Source organism: Coregonus clupeaformis, unplaced genomic scaffold, assembly GCF_020615455.1.
Source record: "Coregonus clupeaformis isolate EN_2021a unplaced genomic scaffold, ASM2061545v1 scaf0018, whole genome shotgun sequence".
NCBI classification, from domain to species: Eukaryota; Metazoa; Chordata; class Actinopteri; order Salmoniformes; family Salmonidae; genus Coregonus; species Coregonus clupeaformis.
Window position 1 is genome coordinate 699,326 of NW_025533473.1, and position 20,252 is coordinate 719,577.

At 42.1% G+C, this 20,252-nt stretch overlaps 2 protein-coding genes across 4 annotated transcripts; one reads left to right on the top strand and one right to left on the bottom strand.

The window, feature by feature from the left end:
* Window positions 1-6,529: 6,529 nt before the first annotated feature.
* Window positions 6,530-14,699, bottom strand: LOC123483066 (tubulin-specific chaperone E-like). Of its 2 annotated transcripts, XM_045212506.1 has the most exons (17): window positions 14,612-14,699; window positions 14,173-14,343; window positions 13,904-13,988; window positions 13,025-13,201; window positions 12,533-12,618; window positions 12,051-12,150; window positions 11,851-11,953; window positions 11,353-11,429; window positions 11,162-11,254; window positions 10,768-10,832; window positions 10,468-10,532; window positions 9,954-10,106; window positions 9,327-9,480; window positions 8,896-8,964; window positions 8,347-8,406; window positions 7,310-7,401; window positions 6,530-7,067 (listed from the first exon to the last, which is right to left on the bottom strand). In XM_045212506.1, exons 2-17 carry the CDS (start codon window positions 14,303-14,305, stop codon window positions 6,972-6,974), a joined length of 1,608 nt encoding a protein of 535 aa, XP_045068441.1. In that variant the 5' UTR covers window positions 14,306-14,343; window positions 14,612-14,699; the 3' UTR covers window positions 6,530-6,971. The 2 variants fall into 2 exon arrangements, with proteins under 2 accessions (XP_045068441.1, XP_045068442.1); XM_045212507.1 differs by lacking the exon at window positions 6,530-7,067 and having other exon boundaries at window positions 7,311-7,401; window positions 8,309-8,406.
* Window positions 14,700-14,897: 198 nt separating this feature from the next.
* LOC123483078 (RNA-binding protein 34-like) lies at window positions 14,898-20,028 on the top strand. Of its 2 annotated transcripts, XM_045212529.1 has the most exons (12): window positions 14,898-14,939; window positions 15,086-15,149; window positions 16,621-16,783; window positions 17,111-17,229; window positions 17,361-17,574; window positions 17,709-17,768; window positions 17,958-18,001; window positions 18,126-18,209; window positions 18,560-18,623; window positions 18,831-18,873; window positions 18,959-19,077; window positions 19,312-20,028. In XM_045212529.1, exons 2-12 carry the CDS (start codon window positions 15,124-15,126, stop codon window positions 19,738-19,740), a joined length of 1,365 nt encoding a protein of 454 aa, XP_045068464.1. In that variant the 5' UTR covers window positions 14,898-14,939; window positions 15,086-15,123; the 3' UTR covers window positions 19,741-20,028. The 2 variants fall into 2 exon arrangements, with proteins under 2 accessions (XP_045068464.1, XP_045068465.1); XM_045212530.1 differs by lacking the exon at window positions 14,898-14,939 and having other exon boundaries at window positions 14,946-15,149.
* Window positions 20,029-20,252: the final 224 nt, after the last annotated feature.

The following is a 20,252-nucleotide window of genomic DNA, read 5'->3' on the forward strand; positions in this document are numbered from 1 at the left end:
ACAGTGGGGGAAAAAAAGTATTTAGTCAGCCACCAATTGTGCAAGTTCTCCCACTTAAAAAGATGAGAGAGGCCTGTAATTTCCATCATAGGTACACGTCAACTATATTTACATTTACGTTGACAGACAAAATGAGACTAAATGAGACAACTATGACAGACAAAATGAGAAGAAAAAAATCCAGAAAATCACACTGTAGGATTTTTAATGAATTTATTTGCAAATTATGGTGGAAAATAAGTATTTGGTCCACAACCTCAAACAGTCACACTCCAAACTCCACTATGGCCAAGACCAAAGAGCTGTCAAAAGACACCAGAATCAAAATTGTATACCTGCACCAGGCTGGGAAGACTGAATCTGCAATAGGTAAGCAGCTTGGTTTGAAGAAATCAACAGTGGGAGCAATTATTAGGAAATGGAAGACATGCAAGACCACTGATAATCTCCCTCGATCTGGGGCTCCACACAAGATCTCACCCCGTGGGGTCAAAATGATCACAAGAACGGTGAGCAAAAATCCCAGAACCACACGGGGGGACCTAGTCAATGACCTGCAGAGAGCTGGGACCAAAGTAACAAAGCCTACCATCAGTAACACACTACGCCGCCAGGGACTCAAATCCTGCAGTGCCAGACGTGTCCCCCTGCTTCAGCCAGTACATGTCCAGGCCCGTCTGAAGTTTGCTAGAGTGCATTTGGATGATCCAGAAGAGGATTGGGAGAATGTCATATGGTCAGATGAAACCAAAATAGAACTTTTTGGTAAAAACTCAACTCGTCGTGTTTGGAGGACAAAGAATGCTGAGTTGCATCCAAAGAACACCATACCTACTGTGAAGCATGGGGGTGGAAACATCATGCTTTGGGGCTGTTTTTCTGCAAAGGGACCAGGGACGACTGATCCGTGTAAAGGAAAGAATGAATGGGGCCATGTATCGTGAGATTTTGAGTGAAAACCTCCTTCCATCAGCAAGGGCATTGAAGATGAAACGTGGCTGGGTCTTTCAGCATGACAATGATCCCAAACACACCGCCCGGGCAACGAAGGAGTGGCTTCGTAAGAAGCATTTCAAGGTCCTGGAGTGGCCTAGCCAGTCTCCAGATCTCTACCCCATAGAAAATCTTTGGAGGGAGTTGAAAGTCTGTGTTGCCCAGCGACAGCCCCAAAACATCACTGCTCTAGAGGAGATCTGCATGGAGGAATGGGCCAAAATACCAGCAACAGTGTGTGAAAACCTTGTGAAGACTTACAGAAAATGTTTGACCTGTGTCATTGCCAACAAAGGGTATATAACAAAGTATTGAGAAACTTTTGTTATGACCAAATACTTATTTTCCACCATAATTTGCAAATAAATTCATAAAAAAACCTACAATGTGATTTTCTGGAAAAAAAATTCTCATTTTGTCTGTCATAGTTGACGTGTACCTATGATGAAAATTACAGGCCTCTCTCATCTTTTTAAGTGGGAGAACTTTCACAATTTGTGGCTGACTAAATACTTTTTTTCCCCACTGTATATATATATATATACAGGTAAAAGTCAGTAAATTAGAATATTTTGAAAAACTTGATTTATTTCAGTAATTGCATTCAAAAGGTGTAACTTGTACATTATATTTATTCATTGCACACAGACTGATGCATTCAAATGTTTATTTCATTTAATTTTGATGATTTGAAGTGGCAACAAATGAAAATCCAAAATTCCGTGTGTCACAAAATTAGAATATTACTTAAGGCTAATACAAAAAAGGGATTTTTTAGAAATGTTGGCCAACTGAAAAGTATGAAAATGAAAAATATGAGCATGTACAATACTCAATACTTGGTTGGAGCTCCTTTTGCCTCAATTACTGCATTAATGCGGCGTGGCATGGAGTCGATGAGTTTCTGGCACTGCTCAGGTGTTATGAGAGCCCAGGTTGCTCTGATAGTGGCCTTCAACTCTTCTGCGTTGTTGGGTCTGGCATTCTGCATCTTCCTTTTTTCACAATACCCCACAGATTTTCTATGGGGCTAAGGTCAGGGAGTTGGCTGGCCAATTTAGAACAGAAATACCATGGTCCGTAAACCAGGCACGGGTAGATTTTGCGCTGTGTGCAGGCGCCAAGTCCTGTTGGAACCTGAAATCTCCATCTCCATAGAGCAGGTCAGCAGCAGGAAGCATGAAGTGCTCTAAAACTTGCTGGTAGACGGCTGCGTTGACCCTGGATCTCAGGAAACAGAGTGGACCGACACCAGCAGATGACATGGCACCCCAAACCATCACTGATGGTGGAAACTTTACACTAGACTTCAGGCAACGTGGATCCTGTGCCTCTCCTGTCTTCCTCCAGACTCTGGGACCTCGATTTCCAAAGGAAATGCAAAATTTGCTTTCGTCAGAAAACATGACTTTAGACCACTCAGCAGCAGTCCAGCTCTTTTTTTCCTTAGCCCAGGTGAGACGCTTGCGCTGTTTCTTGGTCAACAGTGGCTTGACACGAGGTATGCGGCAGTTGAAACCCATGTCTTTCAAGCGTCTCTTGGTGGTGGATCTTGAAGCCCTGACTCCAGCAGCTGTCCACTCCTTGTGAATCTCCCCCACATTTTTGAATGGGTTTTTTTTCACAATCTTGACTAGGGCGCGGTGATCCCTATCGCTTGTACACTTTTTTCTGACCACAGTTTTTCCTTCCCTTTGCCTCTCTATTAATGTGTTTGGACACAGAGCTCTGAGAACAGCCAGCCTCTTCTGCAATAACCTTTTGTGTCTTTCCCTCCTTGTGCAATGTGTCGATGGTCGCCTTTTGGACAGCTGTCAAATCTGAAGTCTTCCCCCATGTTTGTGTAGGCTTCAGAACTGGACTGAGAGACCATTTAAAGCCCTTTGCAGGTGTTTTGAGTTAATCAGCTGATTAGTTTGTGGCACCAGGTGTCTTCAAAATGTAACCCTTACACAATATTCTAATTTTGTGACACACGGAATTTTGGATTTTCATTTGTTGCCACTTCAAATCATCAAAATTAAATGAAATAAACATTTGAATGCATCAGTCTGTGTGCAATGAATAAATATAATGTACAAGTTACACCTTTTGAATGCAATTACTGAAATAAATCAAGTTTTTCAAAATATTCTAATTTACTGACTTTTACCTGTATATATATATATGACTAGAGACATTAGCAGAATCTTTTTTAATATGACAAATTACAGGGTAGCCTACTCTGCTGACACCCCGAGAAGGGGTGACACAAGTATAATATGACGTCCATCTAAACTGGGGGAGGAAAATATTGTCAAAAAACTAACTTAAGTAGCACTGACCCAAAAATGATAAACAGTGAATATGCGCATTCACCGGGGATATTGCTGATGCTCTCAGCTGGTGCCAAGTATGTGGATATATTGAAGCAACATCTCAAGACATCAGTCAGGAAGTTAAAGCTTGGTCGCAAATGGGTCTCCCAAATGGACAATGACTCCAAGCATACTTCCAAAGTTGTGGCAAAATGTCTAAAGGTCAACAAAGTCAAGGTATTGGAGTGGCCATCACAAAGCCCTGACCTCAATCCTATAGAAAGTTTGTGGGCAGAACTGAAAAAGCGTGTGCGAGCAAGGAGGCCTACAAATCTGACTCAGCTCTGTCAGGAGGAATGGGCCAAAATTCACCCAACTTATTGTGCGAAGCTTGTTGAAGGCTACCTGAAACGTTTGACCCAAGTTAAACAATTTAAAGGCAATGCTACCAAATACTAATTGAGTGTATGTAAACTTCTGACCCACTGGGAATGTAATGAAATAAATAAAAGCTGAAATAAATCATTCTCTCTACTATTATTCTGACATTTCACATTCTTAAAATAAAGTGGTGATCCTAACTGACCTAAGACAGGGAATGTTTACTAGGATTAAATGTCAGGAATTGTGAAAAACTGAGTTTAAATGTATTTGGCTAAGGTGTATGTAAACTTCCGACTTCAACTGTACACTTGGTGAGTATAGTTATGTAGTGAACTGATCTTAGCTCAATGTTATTGATATAAGTTCCTCAGTTATGAATCATAATGCTTGTGTGTGTGTCACCCTGAGCCCTTCTCCTGTCTCCTTCTCCATACTGTCTTCATCACTGCAGCTGATCGCATAGCACATACTCAACTTTTATATGATGATAATCAACGCCATCAATCACTGTCATTTGTATTACAAACAGAATTGTTAGTCTAAATGTAATCTTGTAAATTGTTTCTCTTTTGCTTTATGTAATCCATTACCTGGCAATACATGGATGTGTGCACAGCGCTCATTCAAAAGTAGCCCTCGTTGCGAGACCACACAGGGAAGGGATATGTAAGAATTCTTCAAATTTCCTACTCACATTAATTCACACACTAATAACCTTTTTACATCATTGTGCCTACCCAGACCATAATGTGCTGGCTTGGATATATTATTCTTCTCACATTGTTATTCCATCACATTTCCAGCAGCGTAACAAGCCCATCTCCAGTCTTCTCTTCTGACCTCAGTAAATCCCAATAATCCATCATGACATTTATCCTCTCCATATTTTATTATTGAAGGAGTAAATTTTTTAAAGAATGAATACAAAAAAGAAGTAGAGAAAATGCAGAAGAGGTTTGGGAGGCAAGGGAAAAAATAAATCCAGATGACACCGAAAATGAAGACCCGACCAAAATAGCCAAGGTATCTGCATAAAAAGAATGGTCCATAGTCAGTCGAACCGCTGATCCCAGATCAGTTTTTAAGATGATCAATAAGATTGTACAGGTGGGGGACCTGATCCTAGATCAGAACTCGTGTTTGATGCTGTATGTATCAATATTTGATATTTATATTAGATTTTTAGATTGAGACTGGTGAGGATTCCTTCAGTCAGAAGTTCCATGTTGAAAAGATGCAGGAGTGCCAAAAAAGAGTGAACATAAGTTCCCTACAAGACAAAATGAAAAGGACTGAAAAATAGATAACTTTTTAATGAACAAGGCACCAAGGACATCTTAAAACAGTACCCAGCACTCCATTTGTCAGCCATTGTAAAGTCTAACAGAAATAAATGGTAAAAAGCACAACTAATGTAGCATAGCCAAGTGCTGTAATCTGAATCCAAGATATATTGATGATGCATTACAAACAAATTGTCTTTTAGATTCTCAGAGATGGGAAGCAAATTCAGTATGGATGTGGACAGAAACATTCTGTCCGGATTCGGCACAATGGCCGACAAAATCATTGCAGAAACTGAGTTGCTGAATCTCTACAAGACGGCACTTCTCTCACACACAGATGAGGCTCAGAAAGATTTTTTTTCTCCAATGTAAAATGTACCCTTTACATTATGCAGCCACTCTAATTCTATTGACTCTAATCAACTGCCAGGTCGCAGTTGTAAATAAGAACCTGTTCTCAACTGGTTTACCTGGTTAAATAAAGGTGAAATAAAAAAAATTAAAAAAAATAATCCAGCCAGTGTCTCAAGGTCACTGCAGCCATTTTGCCCCTCCCCTACCTCTTCAAAGAAGATCCAAGTGAGCTGTACGTCACAGACAGGATATGTATTTCCCAGCAGACAAATAAATGCAAAGTTAGTAGTACCGTGTAAGGTGTGCTGTGCTCAGTTAACGTACTGTTTGAAATACGACTTGAGTAACTTTAATTATATATATTTTTACTTCTTACAGTGTGTAAAGTTTCCATCACCTACCATAAGAATAGAGGGGAAAACCGTTTGCGGATGAGAGCCAAATCCAACTCTTCCTGGATGGAGAGGCGCTACTCACTGAAGAGCCGGAGGACATCTCCATGGGATTGGGAGTGGCACTGGGGATGCAAACGTGTCCACTCCAACAATGAGAACGGTAAACGACTGTAAAAATAATATATTGAATGCATTAACAGAAATTACAGTAACCAAAGAAACATTGTAGATTAGAAATTATGGGAATTAACAGTAAATGTAGGCTACTACTGCTGATATGTAATGGGGAATTGATAGACACTAACAATCAAAGGGCAATCAATTCACACAATGAATGCGCATGAAATGGTGGGAGAGAGCGCATTATAGAGAGAGATGTACATTGTGCATCTTAGCCACATTCCTTTTCTTCTTGGACCGTGGCATCCCTGTGGCCTCCTCAATGGATTAGTCCACTGAGACAGGCGGCAATCATACAGATGTCTCATGTGGCATGAAAAAAAGTAATATATTTGCGACTGCTCGACTAAAAACATCTTGGTCGACCAACAGCCTATCGACCAAACAATCGACTAAATGGGGTCAGCCCAAGTGTAGGATCATATCCACATATTCAGAGCTATATTTGCTGGAAAGTTTTAGGTTAATTTGACCCCACCTGCCACCTTATCTGCTGCTAATTCACTAAAGGCCAAGCTATGAAAGGTACCATAGATCAGGGATGGGGAAACTCCACCCATCGTGGGCCTAAATGTCTCCTAGTTCTCTTTTGCCTGGTGCCTCATTGAGTGAGAGTAATAAGAGTAATTTTGTAATAATGTCTTGTATGATGAATTGTTTTATTTATGATGTAAGCTGTTGATACGATCCTAATAAATACAAACACACAAATTGTTCACATAGTGCACACTTGGGTTGTGTTCATTAGGGCACACGACACTAGCATCTCTTATTGGACAAGTTCAGATGTTCCCGTCCCATTTCACTCCATTTTGGGCAGTTATCTTACGTTTCGTGCCAAATGAACACAACCCTGTTTCCTTCTCATACATCGATTGGTCTCCTCTGGCTGAATAGGGGGTGCACTGTGTTTTCGTCCCAGTCTTAGTGCTGTACATTTTTCTCATGCATTTCAGAATATTGCTTAAACTTCCAATCCGGTTGCCTGGCTACCCAAACTCCTTGCTCCGGCCAAACGCTACGCCACGGAAGCGGAAGAATTCAGTTTGAGTCATCAGGCAACCAATCCGGACCTTTGCGGATCACAACCAGCGGACAAGGACCTTGTCTCCATCTTCGATGGAGTAGAACTGCAGCGGTTTCAGGTCGTTGTCTATCTCAATCTCTTTGCCCTCCATCTGTGGAAAGACAAATGCCATTTTAGGGAGTCCCTTCCACTGCTAAGAAAGTGGGACTGTACCATTGGTCTATTTAACATTCACCTAGGAGTGGCAGTGGACGAGTATGGCTACACCAACACAGAAATAAAACTAGCCTGTGGGCAAGGCTAGGTGAGTAAGACCATTTCACCTAGCCTATTTAGACCTCTTTACCTTTGAGGTAGTATAGAGCAGTTGCTGTTGTCAGTAAACGCCTTTACCTTTGAGCTAGTGTAGGAGAGTTTCAACTCAGCACCCGGTATCTTTAGCAGTCTGTAGAGCAGCCCCTTCACTTTCTGAACGATCATGGAATCTAAAACACATCAAAAGAGTGGAGGGACCGCTGAATATCTTTTGTAAAATGCAATAGGTTACCGTCACTTCAATTGCCCTTACACAGGTCACACACAGATTGTGCCATTTCATTAACATCTTACATGCATGATCTCCCATTGGCACAACATGATTGAAGAGTATGAAAACAGTTGATAAGTGTAACTCCTTATCCAAACCACACTTCATGATTTGGCATGCCATTTTCACATGTGGGCCTGTGGTCAACAGCAGACAACTTTATGCAGTGTACATGCTGCCCAAAACATTGCCTGACAAGTGCAAACATTCCAAAGTCTGCAGTTGTTGGTTGTAGAGGCCAAAACACACTGTTCAAACACGTCCAACACGTGTCCTATTGCCTAGTAAATTATCTACTATAATTCAACACAGGTATCGAGGGTGTTATCTAGATTTTCTTTCATTTCCAGCCGCTCAATGAGAAAAGACTTTGGCACATGTATATCCTTTTCACACTATCGTGCTGAATGGAACCAGACTGCGCTGGCTCTGATATTTTCTTTTCACATTGTCCTTTTCAGTACGGTTCCAGCAACTACGATGGAGATGAGTAACCAGGCCAGCTCAGTACAGCTTGGTTTGGCTCAGCTTGGTTCAGTATTGCGAAAAGTATTTTTTTATTTTATTTTATTTAAGGAGATTTAAGGGTCCTAACCTCCTTACTTATTTTGTATTGTTATTTGAAAGCACAGTCAGAAATGACAGAGGGAGAAACATTATGAGGGACAGAAATTTGCCAGGTGGTATATGTGGTCTGTCTGGAGTCTGAGTCCGGCACATGTGAAAAGTCATCTAACATCCATGCACATCTCAAATCATTTGCTTAGCTACTGAACATATTATAATATTATAATAATATTATATACCATCTGACTAGCTGATGAAGCCAGGTGGGAGCCTTTACCTGGGAGTTTCTTCACCACAGATTTTCGGTCTGTCTCATCCGGACAAACAAATGTTATGCCTGGTGGGAGGAAAGGTTTGAAATTCTATATTACTCTTAAGAACTAATGAAATGTATATACTCTGACTCATCTCCTGAGTAAATATGTATATGTGTTCACAGCACATGCAGTTCTGGGAAAGAGATTATTATAGGTTAGTAGCAAATCATTACAAAACTCTCAAATTCATTCCTTAACTGTTTCTTAATCCTGGTCTTGAGGGCCCAAAGGGGTGCACATATTTTTTGTTGCCCTAGACACCTGATTACACTTATTAAATGTTTGATGATTAGTTGATTAGTGGAACAAGGTGTGTAGTGCTAGGGCAAAAATTCAAAATGGACACGCCTTTGGATCCCCAGGACCAGGACTAAGAAACACTGCCTTACGCAAATGTGTGCAGCCCCGGAATTTGTAACTTGACGCAACTACACAGGATCACCATTTCTCTTAGCTAATTGCGTTGCGTACAGTATCAATTAGGCTTAAGAGAAGTGAGGAGGACTCACTTAAGAGCTGATTTTTCAGTGCAAACGGCTCCTGCTTCTTCAGTTCGCTGTCTTCTGGAGCTCCGTATTCTGAAAAACAAAAAAGAAATCGAGCCTCTGTCGATTCATTGAACTCATAATGACTACAGGGCAGGAATTAGGATTGCCATTGTCTCTTTGTAAGATTGATGGCATGGTGACATGGGTTGCGTTGTATCACTTATTTCTCGGGATATGGTTATGTTGTGGTGGCATCAGATTTTTTTTAACCTGCCCTGTGTAGTAGTATGGCAGATAATGAGGCATTAAATGTTTTTTCTTTTTTTTTTCTCTTCAGAAATGCCTATAGTGGAGTAGATATAGGATGGGCTGTACCACTTCTCAGTCTGAAATAGGGTGTTGCAGCAGAGTGCCGGGGAAACCTCAGGAGGAATGTACCACTCTTGACTCACTCTGTATGAGACTCTGATAGCGGGGGTGCTGTGCGGTGAATTCGGCACTGGGGCGGTTCTGCTGGGGGTCTCGGTGTCCCCCGGATGCCAGCCACTCTAGCCCGAACATCTTGCAGTAGTCCAGCTCTGCCCCCCTCCTATCCTCGGGCAGGATCTACAGGTAACCATGGTAATAGGGTAAGAGAATGGAGGATTACAGCAAGCGCATCTGCAAACATTGATGTATTCATAGGGTGAGAAGAAAACATATATAGCTTTAAAGGAACATTTCACAATGTCTAGATGGAACCACGTCCCACGACATCAGTTGTGTAGATCCAGCTACTATACGCCTCAATCTGGAATGAAGATAACAGTAAGCACCGTCTAATTTCCTGGTTTTCTTTGGTGCATATCTTTTCCATTTATTTGGGATGGAGGCATATAGCTGGATCTACCACTGCTATCACTTTACGTTTGCGCGCGCAGTGGCTGACCATTAATCGCACCAGTATAAATTGCATGTCGGCCATGTGGGGATCAACTGTAAGCAGCTGGGTCTGTCGTTCAGACCCGGGTGAATTAAAACGAAGCTTAATGAACACACCCAGGTTTGGCGGTAGCGTTAAACAGAGGACGGGGCCTCACCGTGCACCTGTTGAGGGCCTCCAGCCGGCCAACCCTGGCAATGAGCAACTGCACGGCCGTGTTGGGGTTCCTCTCCCGGCTCAGCAGGGGGTTCTGCCGACACGACAACCGGACCAGGCTCTGCAGCTTCTCTAGCTCGTTTATTACCCACCACTGTGTGTGAGTGAGCGTGTCAGTGAGTGAATGAGATTGTAAGAGTGTGTGTCAGTGAGTGTGTGTTTGTGTGCGATTGTTATTGTTGTATGTATTGCCGTGTCAGTGTGTTTGTATGTAAGCACAAGTGAGTGTTTGTGTAGGGTTTAGAGAAAGAGAGAGAGAGATAAAGGGTTGAGTTAGAAGAAAGCTTTCACATATTCTCCCCTACTATCTATTTTTAAAGAACAAGTATTAACTTTTTGCAGACTAGTGATATTCATCAAATTTGTTTAGTAATTCATCATTTATATATCCAGATACATTTCATTAAGATAAAATCTCTCTTAGAAGAGAGACCTTACTCACAGACAATATTCACCTCTGAAATGTTGTTGCTATTAACTGCGAGAATTTTCAGGGCAGGAAACATTGCTGTTTTGCAACCTACAGAAGACGTGAGAAAATAATCATTTACAGACTCTTACCAGTATACTCAATGCCGATCATTTGCTCTTACAGTTTTACACATTGTGAAATGCCTGTCATCAAAACACATATCCACATTCTGAAATCTTGTTCAACTACCTCTACTGATATGTTAATTCAACTTGACCTCCATTAACAAACATTTTTTTTTTAAATGTAACGTTTTCAAAACAATGTCGGACGTAAACTTTACCAGGCAGCGCATCATCAAACCGCAAGGTTGACAAACCAGTCTTAGACATATTTAGATTCTCCAGTCTGAAATTCAAGAAAAGCATGGATGTAAAAGCTTACACTTTTGGTAAATTCCACTATAAATGCTTGTAAGTGCTACATAAGTTATTATAAATGTTACAAATGCTTATTCATTGAAACGCTAATAATGTTTAGATTTATTTATTAGGATAATAGTATGTATCCAATTTTTTGTTGTTGTCGATTAGTGCTCATGAAAGTAAAGTACTCCCAAGAACAGTAGTGTTTACACTATCAACGCACAAGTCGAAGCTAACGACAGGGCTATGTCATAAGACGTAGTGAACGGTTATGAAAAGTGTATTTGTTGATACGGTTATGCCCGTACTTACCTAGGCAGTTCGGCAATACTCAGTACGGTTCCATCAACCAGAGGGTTTGTTGAGAGATCCAAAACTGTCAAGGACTGTAAGACATTGTTTGGCCTGCGCGAAAGAGGCGGAAATACAAGTCAGTTCTATATGTTGTTTTAGAAATAAAATAACTCAATCGGAACTTAGACCCAAAATGGCTAAAACCTTACCTCTGCAGTTCAGTGATATCGTTCTCAGAGACGTAGAGCTCTTCCAGCAGTGGCCACATGGGGGCGCACTCAAGCAGCTAACAGACCAACACCAAATGGAGAGGGGAGAAATGTAAAGAGAGTCAGCATCTACATAAGTTCTTCTCATTTCATTAGGCATTCATAGGTTTGCACCAGCTCATTAATTAACATATTGTGCACTGCAACTTAATTATCTATTACCATATTAACTGGTACAAAAACAACTTTAAAATTAAATCACCCTACAAAATTGGGGCTCTTTCTCAATTAATCTTTCATCAATTCCTCGCATCTTATCGCCTCGCCTCCTTCTCAACCATATTGGAGGATAAGGTCCAAGGTTCATCCCCTCCAGCCTTCTTCTCCAATGGGTTTTGAGAAGGATGGAAGGATAGAGGATGCGAGGAATTGAGGAAAGATTAATTGAGAAAGAGCCCCATAATGCCTAAGGGAAGGGTACAGTGTGGTGGCTGTCACCTGAAGCCACGTAAGGGCACAGTTGGTGAGGGAGAGGACCCTGAGGCAGGAGAAGGCCCGGGGTCGCACCGTAGGGTTGGAGGGCACACGCAGTCTGTTGTGGCTGAGGGGACAGAGGACGAGAGACAGTCAGTGAGGGGATCAGAGTTTGAGAAAAGTGAGGCACAAACACACACACACCATTATTCAGTGTGATCTACCTGAGCTGAAGTTCTTTGAGTTTCTCCATCTGCTCCGTGATGGCCATCACGTCGTCCCAGCAGCACAGCAGGTTCCCACACAGGTCCAGCATCAGCACGTCTGACAGTGGCCATTAAGGATGTAGTAGTAGAGCACCATCAGCTAAATGTCCAATCAACGCTTCCCCCAAGCTAATTCAATCGGGTGGCTGGACCGTACATTTACTAACAAGACACATGGGCTGTGCCCCAAATAACACACATATTCCATAAAGTACACTACTTTTGACCAGAGCCCTATTCAAAAGTAGTGCACTATATAGGGAAAAGGGGTGCCATTTGGGACGCAACCATGGTGTAATGTAGCTACATATCACATTAACTCCAGGTCAGAGAAGTGCAGTCAAGTATTATTAACATGAACAATTTCATATGATTGATAGTATATTTTTTTTACATGGGCACTTATTTAACTAATTAAAAGCTACTAAATGAAAGAATACGGGGAGTGGTGTTTCGGATTTCGTTTGCAGGGCCCGGGCTGGAAACCTCACGCAACCTCAGTGAAACATCGGTGAGGTTTTCCACCCTGCGGAGAAGCACAGATGACAACAACGCATCACTGAATAAGTACAGATGACTGCACATCGGCATTGTGCAAACTCTGTTGGAGTGTGGTGCAGTTCAACAGTCCCAATTCAAGTGCATTAGCCTATTTTGTAACCATTCTTTACTAAATATTTATTTATTTAACCTTTATTTAACCAGGGAATAACCTTTAGGTTAGAAACCTCTTTTGCGAGGGGGACCTGATACTGGCATCCTCTGGTTTACGTGGCATGCTTTCACAATATTCCTTAACTATTTCAAACAGTACATACGGAGTTGACCGTACAAATAAGCACACCTTGGGACAGATTCCCTGAGTCAAAAGCCTAGTCCTGGACTAAAATGCACTCTCACTCTCGGGCTCCAAAGCCTTGTTGTCCCCTTACTTCTGTTTCTCTGAGATGGCCTCGAAGCCCACCATCTCCACTGTCCTCGTGGAGATCTGGATCTCCTCTCCCAAGACCTGCTGGACCTCTGTTTCGTAACGCCGCCTGATGGCCGTCAGGTAGTCCACCCCAAAGCTGGCCTTCTTGGGCCGGACGAAAGAGCCTCCCTTCGGGTGCCTTAGGCGGGGTGGAGGGGGTAGAGAACCTTGGACTGAGATCAGCAAAACACATAATGGCCACATTCCAAACAAAAAAAATTCTCCCCCTTTTCCTATGTTCTTGGTCTGAGAGCAGCAGAACACATAGGCCTAATGGCCACATTCCAAACTAAAAAATGTCCCCCCCTTTCCGTATGTTCTTGGTCTGAGAGCAGCACTTTAAGGACACATTCCAAATTTAAAATGTGTCCCCTTTTCCTATGTCCTTGGTCTGAGAGCAGCACTTGAAGTACTCATAATGGCCAGATTCCAAACTAAAAACGTCTCCCCGTTCCTCCTTGATGATTCCCCCTCACTGCAAAAAACAACCTGCTGCCTGGTGTAGATCTGGACCTGAGGATCTCCAGAGGAAGGATGACACTAATCTCCCGTGCGCAGATTCTGCATGTAGACCAAGAGAATCTGCCTGGGCGGAATGGGATGCGTGAGATCGGAGCAGCATTAGTTCCGGTTTTGGGGTTTTCATCACTGATTATTTGGACGCATTAGGATTGGGTGAAGGCGGGGGGGGTTTCCTTCTGCGAGGGTGGAGACTTCATTTTTGCCAGAACTCTCAATTTCTAACACGTATGAACACAGAATGTAATCACGCAGCTGACCAAATTACGCAAGATTCATTTCATGCTACCATCATGGAGATACTAGATAGGGTTTACTTTACCTGCACGTGAAGTAGTGGACACCTTCATGGATGCCATCGTGTTTGCCACGCTCAGGGTTGTCCCACTCCACACCAAGCCACAACCCTAAGCACAGAGGCATTGGTAAGTACAGGCATTGAATAAGTACTTGGTTATAGTGCATCACCAAGAATATTGGAGAATTTCACTCAAACAGTGCTGCCACACCCACTGTGGATAACGCTTATGTTATTTTGCCTATTATATCCATATCCCACGCGGTCTGTAGCTAGTTAGCTAAATAGCTTACCTGCAGTTGGTGGTACAGAGCCAACAAACCGTACCGTGCCACGCTCCCCCTCACAAGCCACACGTCTGCCCACTGCGTCTGATGTAAGGCCCTCGTCCATGGTGGTGGGTTGTGTCTGGTCAGGGACTCTCATTGAACTCACTGTATCTATAACGTTGGCTATAAGTCTACCTATATATTGACAATGAAAAATAATGAGCAGCTAAAGCCTTCTGTACTTACTGTACTTTGACAGTGCTACTTAAGAAAGCGTTAGGTAATAGCTAGCTAAAATATTTGCTGTCATGTCAACTCCCAAGAAACGATGATGTTGTTTAGCTTTATTTGCTTGGCTAGCTAGATGAGCTACAACAAATATATTCACTGTCAACTAAACACGAGGACCACGTATCCACAGAATGTATATGCTGTTATTTCCAAATATTGCTTTGAAAGTTACCTTAAATCAGAGAGTTTTGGTCATATTTCGCAGCAGCGTAAATAACCACAGTTCACACACCCTGACAGGAAGTAACCGAATATGATGATGCACACGTTTGCCGTACAAGTTTGATAGATTATTAATGATGAAGTTATCAGCAATAAACTTTATTTTAGTATAATTATTTAAATAGCTATCATCGTTATTAACAAGTAACAATCAATGCATCTATATTTAGATCCCTGGATGAAAGCCCATTCGTATGTTAAAGCTAGGAACTATTTACAATTGCGTTGTGCATGGTAGGACATAATTAGGTGAAGGACAGGTCTTCATGGAGTAAAACGTGAGTAAATAACTACATTTATTTTTGGCATCAACAAATTGTTCTAATGAGATGTGTTCAATATAACTTCGCGTCCAACTTATTTGATTAATTATTTCCATGATAAAAAGCACGTTTTTATAAGATTGTCTCATCATTTAAACCAGCTGGAATCGACTATCGAGAATATTGAAGTGAACTGACCATGAAAAATAAACGTTTTGGAGAGAGGTTAGTCGCCCTTCACACGAGTATCGGCATGTAACTAATAATAATTATGTTGAATTTGTACATTGTTGGAAATACAAGGTAGTTGGGGAAACGCACACCGTGTATTACACTGAACAAAAATGTAAACGCAACATGTAAAGTGTTGGTCCCATGTTTCATGAGCTGAAATAAAAGATCCCAGAAATGTTCCATATGCACAAAAAGCTTATTTATCTCAAATTGTGTGCACAAATTTGTTTACATCCCTGTTATTGAATATTTCTCCTTTGCCAAAATAGTCCATCCACCTTACAGGTGTATATCAAGAAGATGATTAAACAGCATGATCATTACACAGGTGCACCTTGTGCTGGGGACAATAAAAGGCCACTAAAATGTGCAGTTTTGTCACATAACACAATGCCACAGATGTCTGAAGTTTTGAGGGAGCGTGCAATTGACATGCTGACTGCAGGAATGTCCACCAGAGCTGTTGCCAGAGAATTGAATGTTAATTTGTCTACCATAAGCTGCCTCCAACGTCGTTTTACAGAATTTGGCAGCATGTCCAACCGGCCTCACAACCGCAGACCACATGAATGGCATCGTGTGGGAGAGCAGTTTGCTGATGTCAACGTTGTGAACAGGCATAAACTACGGACAATGAACACAATTGCATTTTATCGATGGCGATTTGAATGCACAGAGATACCATGACGAGAGGCCCATTGTCGTGACATTCATCCGCCACCATCACCTCATGTTTCAGCATGATAATGCACGGCACCATGTCGCAAGGCTCTGTACACAATTCCTGGAAGCTGAAATTGTCCCAGTTCTTCCATGGCCTGCATACTCACCAGACATGTCACCAATTGAGCAGTCTCTGACAGCGTGTTCCAGGTCCCGCAATATTCAGCAACTTCGCACAGCCATTGAATTGGAGTGGGACAACATTCCACAGACCACAATCAACAGCCTGATCAACTCTATGCGAAGGAGATGTGTCGCGTTGCATGAGGCAAATGGTGGTCACACCAGATACTGACTGGTATTCTGATCCACGCCCCTACCTGTGACCAACAGATGCATATCTGTATTCCCAGTCATGTGCAATCCGTAGAGTAGGGCCTAATACATTTATTTCAATTGACTATCATTATATGAACTGTAACTCAGTGAAATCGTAGACATTTTAGCATGTTGCGTTTTCTATTTTTGTTCAGTAAATTGCTTCTGGTTGTTAGCAACCAATTAGGTTGGCAGCTCATTGGCACTGGATAGCCTGCCTTTGATTGTGTGTTACCTCTATGGATGTTGAGGAAATGCTTATGAAGATAGCTTGCTGCCCTTATGTGATGTCTTTGTAGCAATAAATATTACACATACCATGGCATTCATGCACATCTAGCTACCTAACACAGCACTGTTGTAGTGAACAAACTGCTGCTGTATCTACTATAAGTCTAACAATGTATTTGTTTTTCCTTAGTGAGGAGGGGCCATCTGTGGACAAACAGTCCATGGACTATGTAGTGGGATCAGTATCAGGCAGCTTGTTTCCAAAGGAGTCTGCATCCAGCTCCGGATCATTATCAGCCTTGTTCCAAGCTGCACCAGTAGTTGACACTCTGTTCTTTGTTCCTGCTCCCAAGGTAAGCCCATTAGTCCAAGGCAAGGATGCTCAGCTCGGGTCTTTTAATGGTGCAGCCCAGCTTATTTTTGTTTTCCAGGAAACCAAGGCCATGTTCAGTAGAGAAAAGGTTTAGAAATAATGTGAAACGGGGAGTTTCTACCCGTCCACTAAGAAACAGTAATCAGTGTCCAGTTGGGAGATAATGTTTTGAAATCGGGAGGTATTACTTGCAAAACCAACCGGACTACAGAGCTTGAGGGCCTGAGTCGTGTACCCTTGCTAGAATCTATTTGCCAACTGAGTGAAATTACGTTTGTTATTTTCTGTGTGGTTCTTCCCTGCATAGCTTGAACCGAGGAGCGTGGAGGTGAAGGAAGGCGCGGTCACAAAAGGCCTGAACAACCAGAAACAAACAAACAAAGCAGCAAAGGACAAATCAGCTGCAGACCTAAATCTAGAAAACAGGTGAGCGATAAAAATTAAACAATATTTGTGACATGCAAAAGAGTGCTGTGATGCAAGAGATGTAGATTGATAGATAACAAAGCTTTATTTCTCTCTCTCTCCCTCTCCCATTCTCGCTCTCCCGCTTTCAGAGAAAGTGCATTACAAAATGCTGACGAAGATGAACAGGTCCCAAAGATGCGCAAGAAGTCTAAAAGGAAAGCTGTTGAGATGGAAGAAGGGGGTGCAACAGAGGAGGAGGAGAGGCAGACAAAAAAGAGGACTGGAGCCCAAATGGCAGAGGAGAGAGTAAAACAGAAACGAACAGTGTTTGTCGGCAACCTACCTGCCAGCTGCACAAAGAAGGTAACAGCAGCCCCAGTTGTGTTATAAGCAGTGAACATAATCTCATTGATTAGGTATGTAGAAAGCAGACCTGGGTTCAAATAGCAAATATTCCTGTTATGTTGCTTATATGTTGTTTGTGTGTGGTTTTTCAGACACTACAGCTTGTCTTCAAGGATCAGGGAGCCATTGAAAGCATTCGATTTCGATCAGTGGTAAGTACTCCATTCACTGTATTAGATTAATCTAATTCCCATCATCAGACAATGTGAGTGCTCATTTCCACTAGGGTTGAGCTTCCTGAATGCTTCATAGTAATGGATGAAAGATGATCTTAGTGATACAACGCTTTCTGAAGACTCAACCCTGATCGGTGAAGCTAAAACATGTCATTTTTCTTGCAGGTAAGAGAGGATCCATCTATGTCACGCAAAGTAGCAGCTATTCAGTAAGTTTCCCAGATTTTTTTTTTACCATGAGAAATGCTAACACTGGTTGAATGGGAGTTTATCCATGGTAACATGACGCATGCATTAGAGTACTTTTTTTGTTTTTTTGCTTTCCCTCTCCAGACGTAAGGTTCACCCCAAGAAGCAGAGCATCAATGCCTACGTGGTGTTCAAAGCTGAAGAAGGAGCCGAGAAGGCATTGGAAAGGTACAGCAACTGGCAAGCGTTCAACTTGAATTTTACCGTGACTGTTTTAAATTATATATCATAATCTCGTAAACCCAGAACTAAAGTCTTGCTTAATTGCGTCAGATGCTCTATTACATTTCCCTTCAGAAATTCTAAAGATGTGAGCACCTGCAAAATTGTGATTTGATCAAATGATCAGTCAAAAAATCAGCGTACCAGAACAAAGTTCCTCATTAGTCGTTACATCCCACAGTCTGTTGACAGACACTACGATACCATGTGTTACGTGCGTCTGTCCGAGAGATGAATATATCAAGTGTTATCTTTAGGCCCTTGTGGATTAATATGTATTACTTTAATTCTTGCAGGAACGGCATGGAGATTGAGAAAGACTTTCACATCCGGGTGGACAGGATCTCCAAAAGTTCATCGGTAAGTTTCCCATGACACTTGATATTTTACAAAGCACCTGCCTAGCGTTAAGACCGGTATACTTGGTGGCAATAGAATGCACATGCTGACAGTTTGAGAAAGTTACGGTGATAAATTGACATTTGCTTAATCTTTTGATTTTGTATAAACTTGTTTGAGCAAGGATGCTGCTACACATCTATTGAATAACATTGTTTCGTCTTTCAGCACGATCACAAGAGGTCAATATTCATTGGAAATCTACCATTCGGTGAGTAACTATTTAAGAGGGTTTACTTTACTGTGAACTTGTCAGTCAAAAGGAAAACAACATTTCATACTGTATTAACTTGTAGATATAAACGAATTGCCACTGCGACAGCACTTTGAGGAGTGTGGCAAGGTGGAGGGGGTGCGGTTGGTGCGGGACAAGAACTCTGGAATGGGCAAGGGTTTCGGCTACATCTTATTCGAGGTGAGGAAAAAGAACACACATTTCATGTGAAGCAGTTATGTATGCTTTTCAGCAGGCTTCCTACTACTGAGCTGGCCAAGTCCCATACTGCAGCCAACGCGTTGCATAGCAACAACACACAGTTTGGCCGTAGACTACTACTAATCCGTATTATAGTATTACGACACCTCTTTCCTAACTACACCCCTCCATCCATACCTGCATCATCGCTAACGGCTAACGTTTTTGTTGTAGAGCATCGATTCTGTCCAGCTGGCCTTGAAACTAGACAGCTCCAAACTCCTTGGCAGGTCGGTCCGGGTGAAGAGGTCAGTGAAGAAGGAGAAAGAGAAGAAGAAAGTGGTGCACAGAGGTCCCAGAGGGAAAGAAAGAGAGACTAAGGGTGCAGGGAAGGAGAAGGGGCCTACCAAAGGGGGCTTTAAGGGGAGACCGGGCCAGGGCGTTCCCCAAAACAAATCTTTCGGGAGGCCGCAGGGGAAGGGGCCCCAAATGAAATCGATGGGGAAGCCATTCAAGAAAAGTCCAGGCGAGGCATCGAAAGCCACCACAGGCCCCGCTTCCTTCAAAGGTGAGATGGCTGACCCGAACAGCAAAAAAGCAAAGGCGAAAGCACTGAAGAAGAAACTCAAACCGAGGAAAAGGAATCAGGTTGTACACATTTGATGGTCTGTGCTTTGCGCCTTTCGACTGTTGTGTAATGTAAATGTATTTCATATCGTTCACAAGCAGATAACAGTTGTACAATTAAAATGTGAGTGGAGCTATATCATGAGATGGTGGGTAAACGTTCCTGACGTAACATCCAGGCCTACCCTCATAATTTCCAGTTGAAACATGGTTGTTTTAGGTTGGGGCTGTCCCACCCAATGATGTATGTAAATATGTACAGTGAGGGAAAAAAGTATTTGATCCCCTGCTGATTTTGTACGTTTGCCCACTGACAAAGAAATGATCAGTCTATAATTTTAATGGTAGGTTTATTTGAACAGTGAGAGACAGAATAACAATAAAAAAAATCCAGAAAAATGCATGTCAAAAATGTTATGAATTGATTTGTATTTTACTGAGGGAAATAAGTATTTGACCCCCTCTCAATCAGACAGATTTCTGGCTCCCAGGTGTCTTTTATACAGGTAACGAGCTGAGATTAGAAGCACACTCTTAAAGGGAGTGCT

What these genes read in the sequence shown, in the direction of transcription:
- LOC123483066 (XM_045212506.1), bottom strand. Translation starts at nt 14,305, where the DNA reads ATGAGAGTCCCTGACCAGACACAACCCACCACCATGGACGAGGGCCTT. An exon ending in GCCATCTCAGAGAAACAGAA is followed by an intron (nt 12,619 to 13,024) that starts GTAAGGGGACAA and finishes GCTTCTCCGCAG; the next exon opens with GGTGGAAAACCTCACCGATG. An exon ending in ACTGAAAAATCAGCTCTTAA is followed by an intron (nt 8,407 to 8,895) that starts GTGAGTCCTCCT and finishes TCCTCCCACCAG; the next exon opens with GCATAACATTTGTTTGTCCG.
- LOC123483078 (XM_045212529.1), top strand. Translation starts at nt 15,124, where the DNA reads ATGAAAAATAAACGTTTTGGAGAGAG. An exon ending in GCCGAGAAGGCATTGGAAAG is followed by an intron (nt 18,210 to 18,559) that starts GTACAGCAACTG and finishes TAATTCTTGCAG; the next exon opens with GAACGGCATGGAGATTGAGA. An exon ending in TCGGCTACATCTTATTCGAG is followed by an intron (nt 19,078 to 19,311) that starts GTGAGGAAAAAG and finishes TTTTTGTTGTAG; the next exon opens with AGCATCGATTCTGTCCAGCT.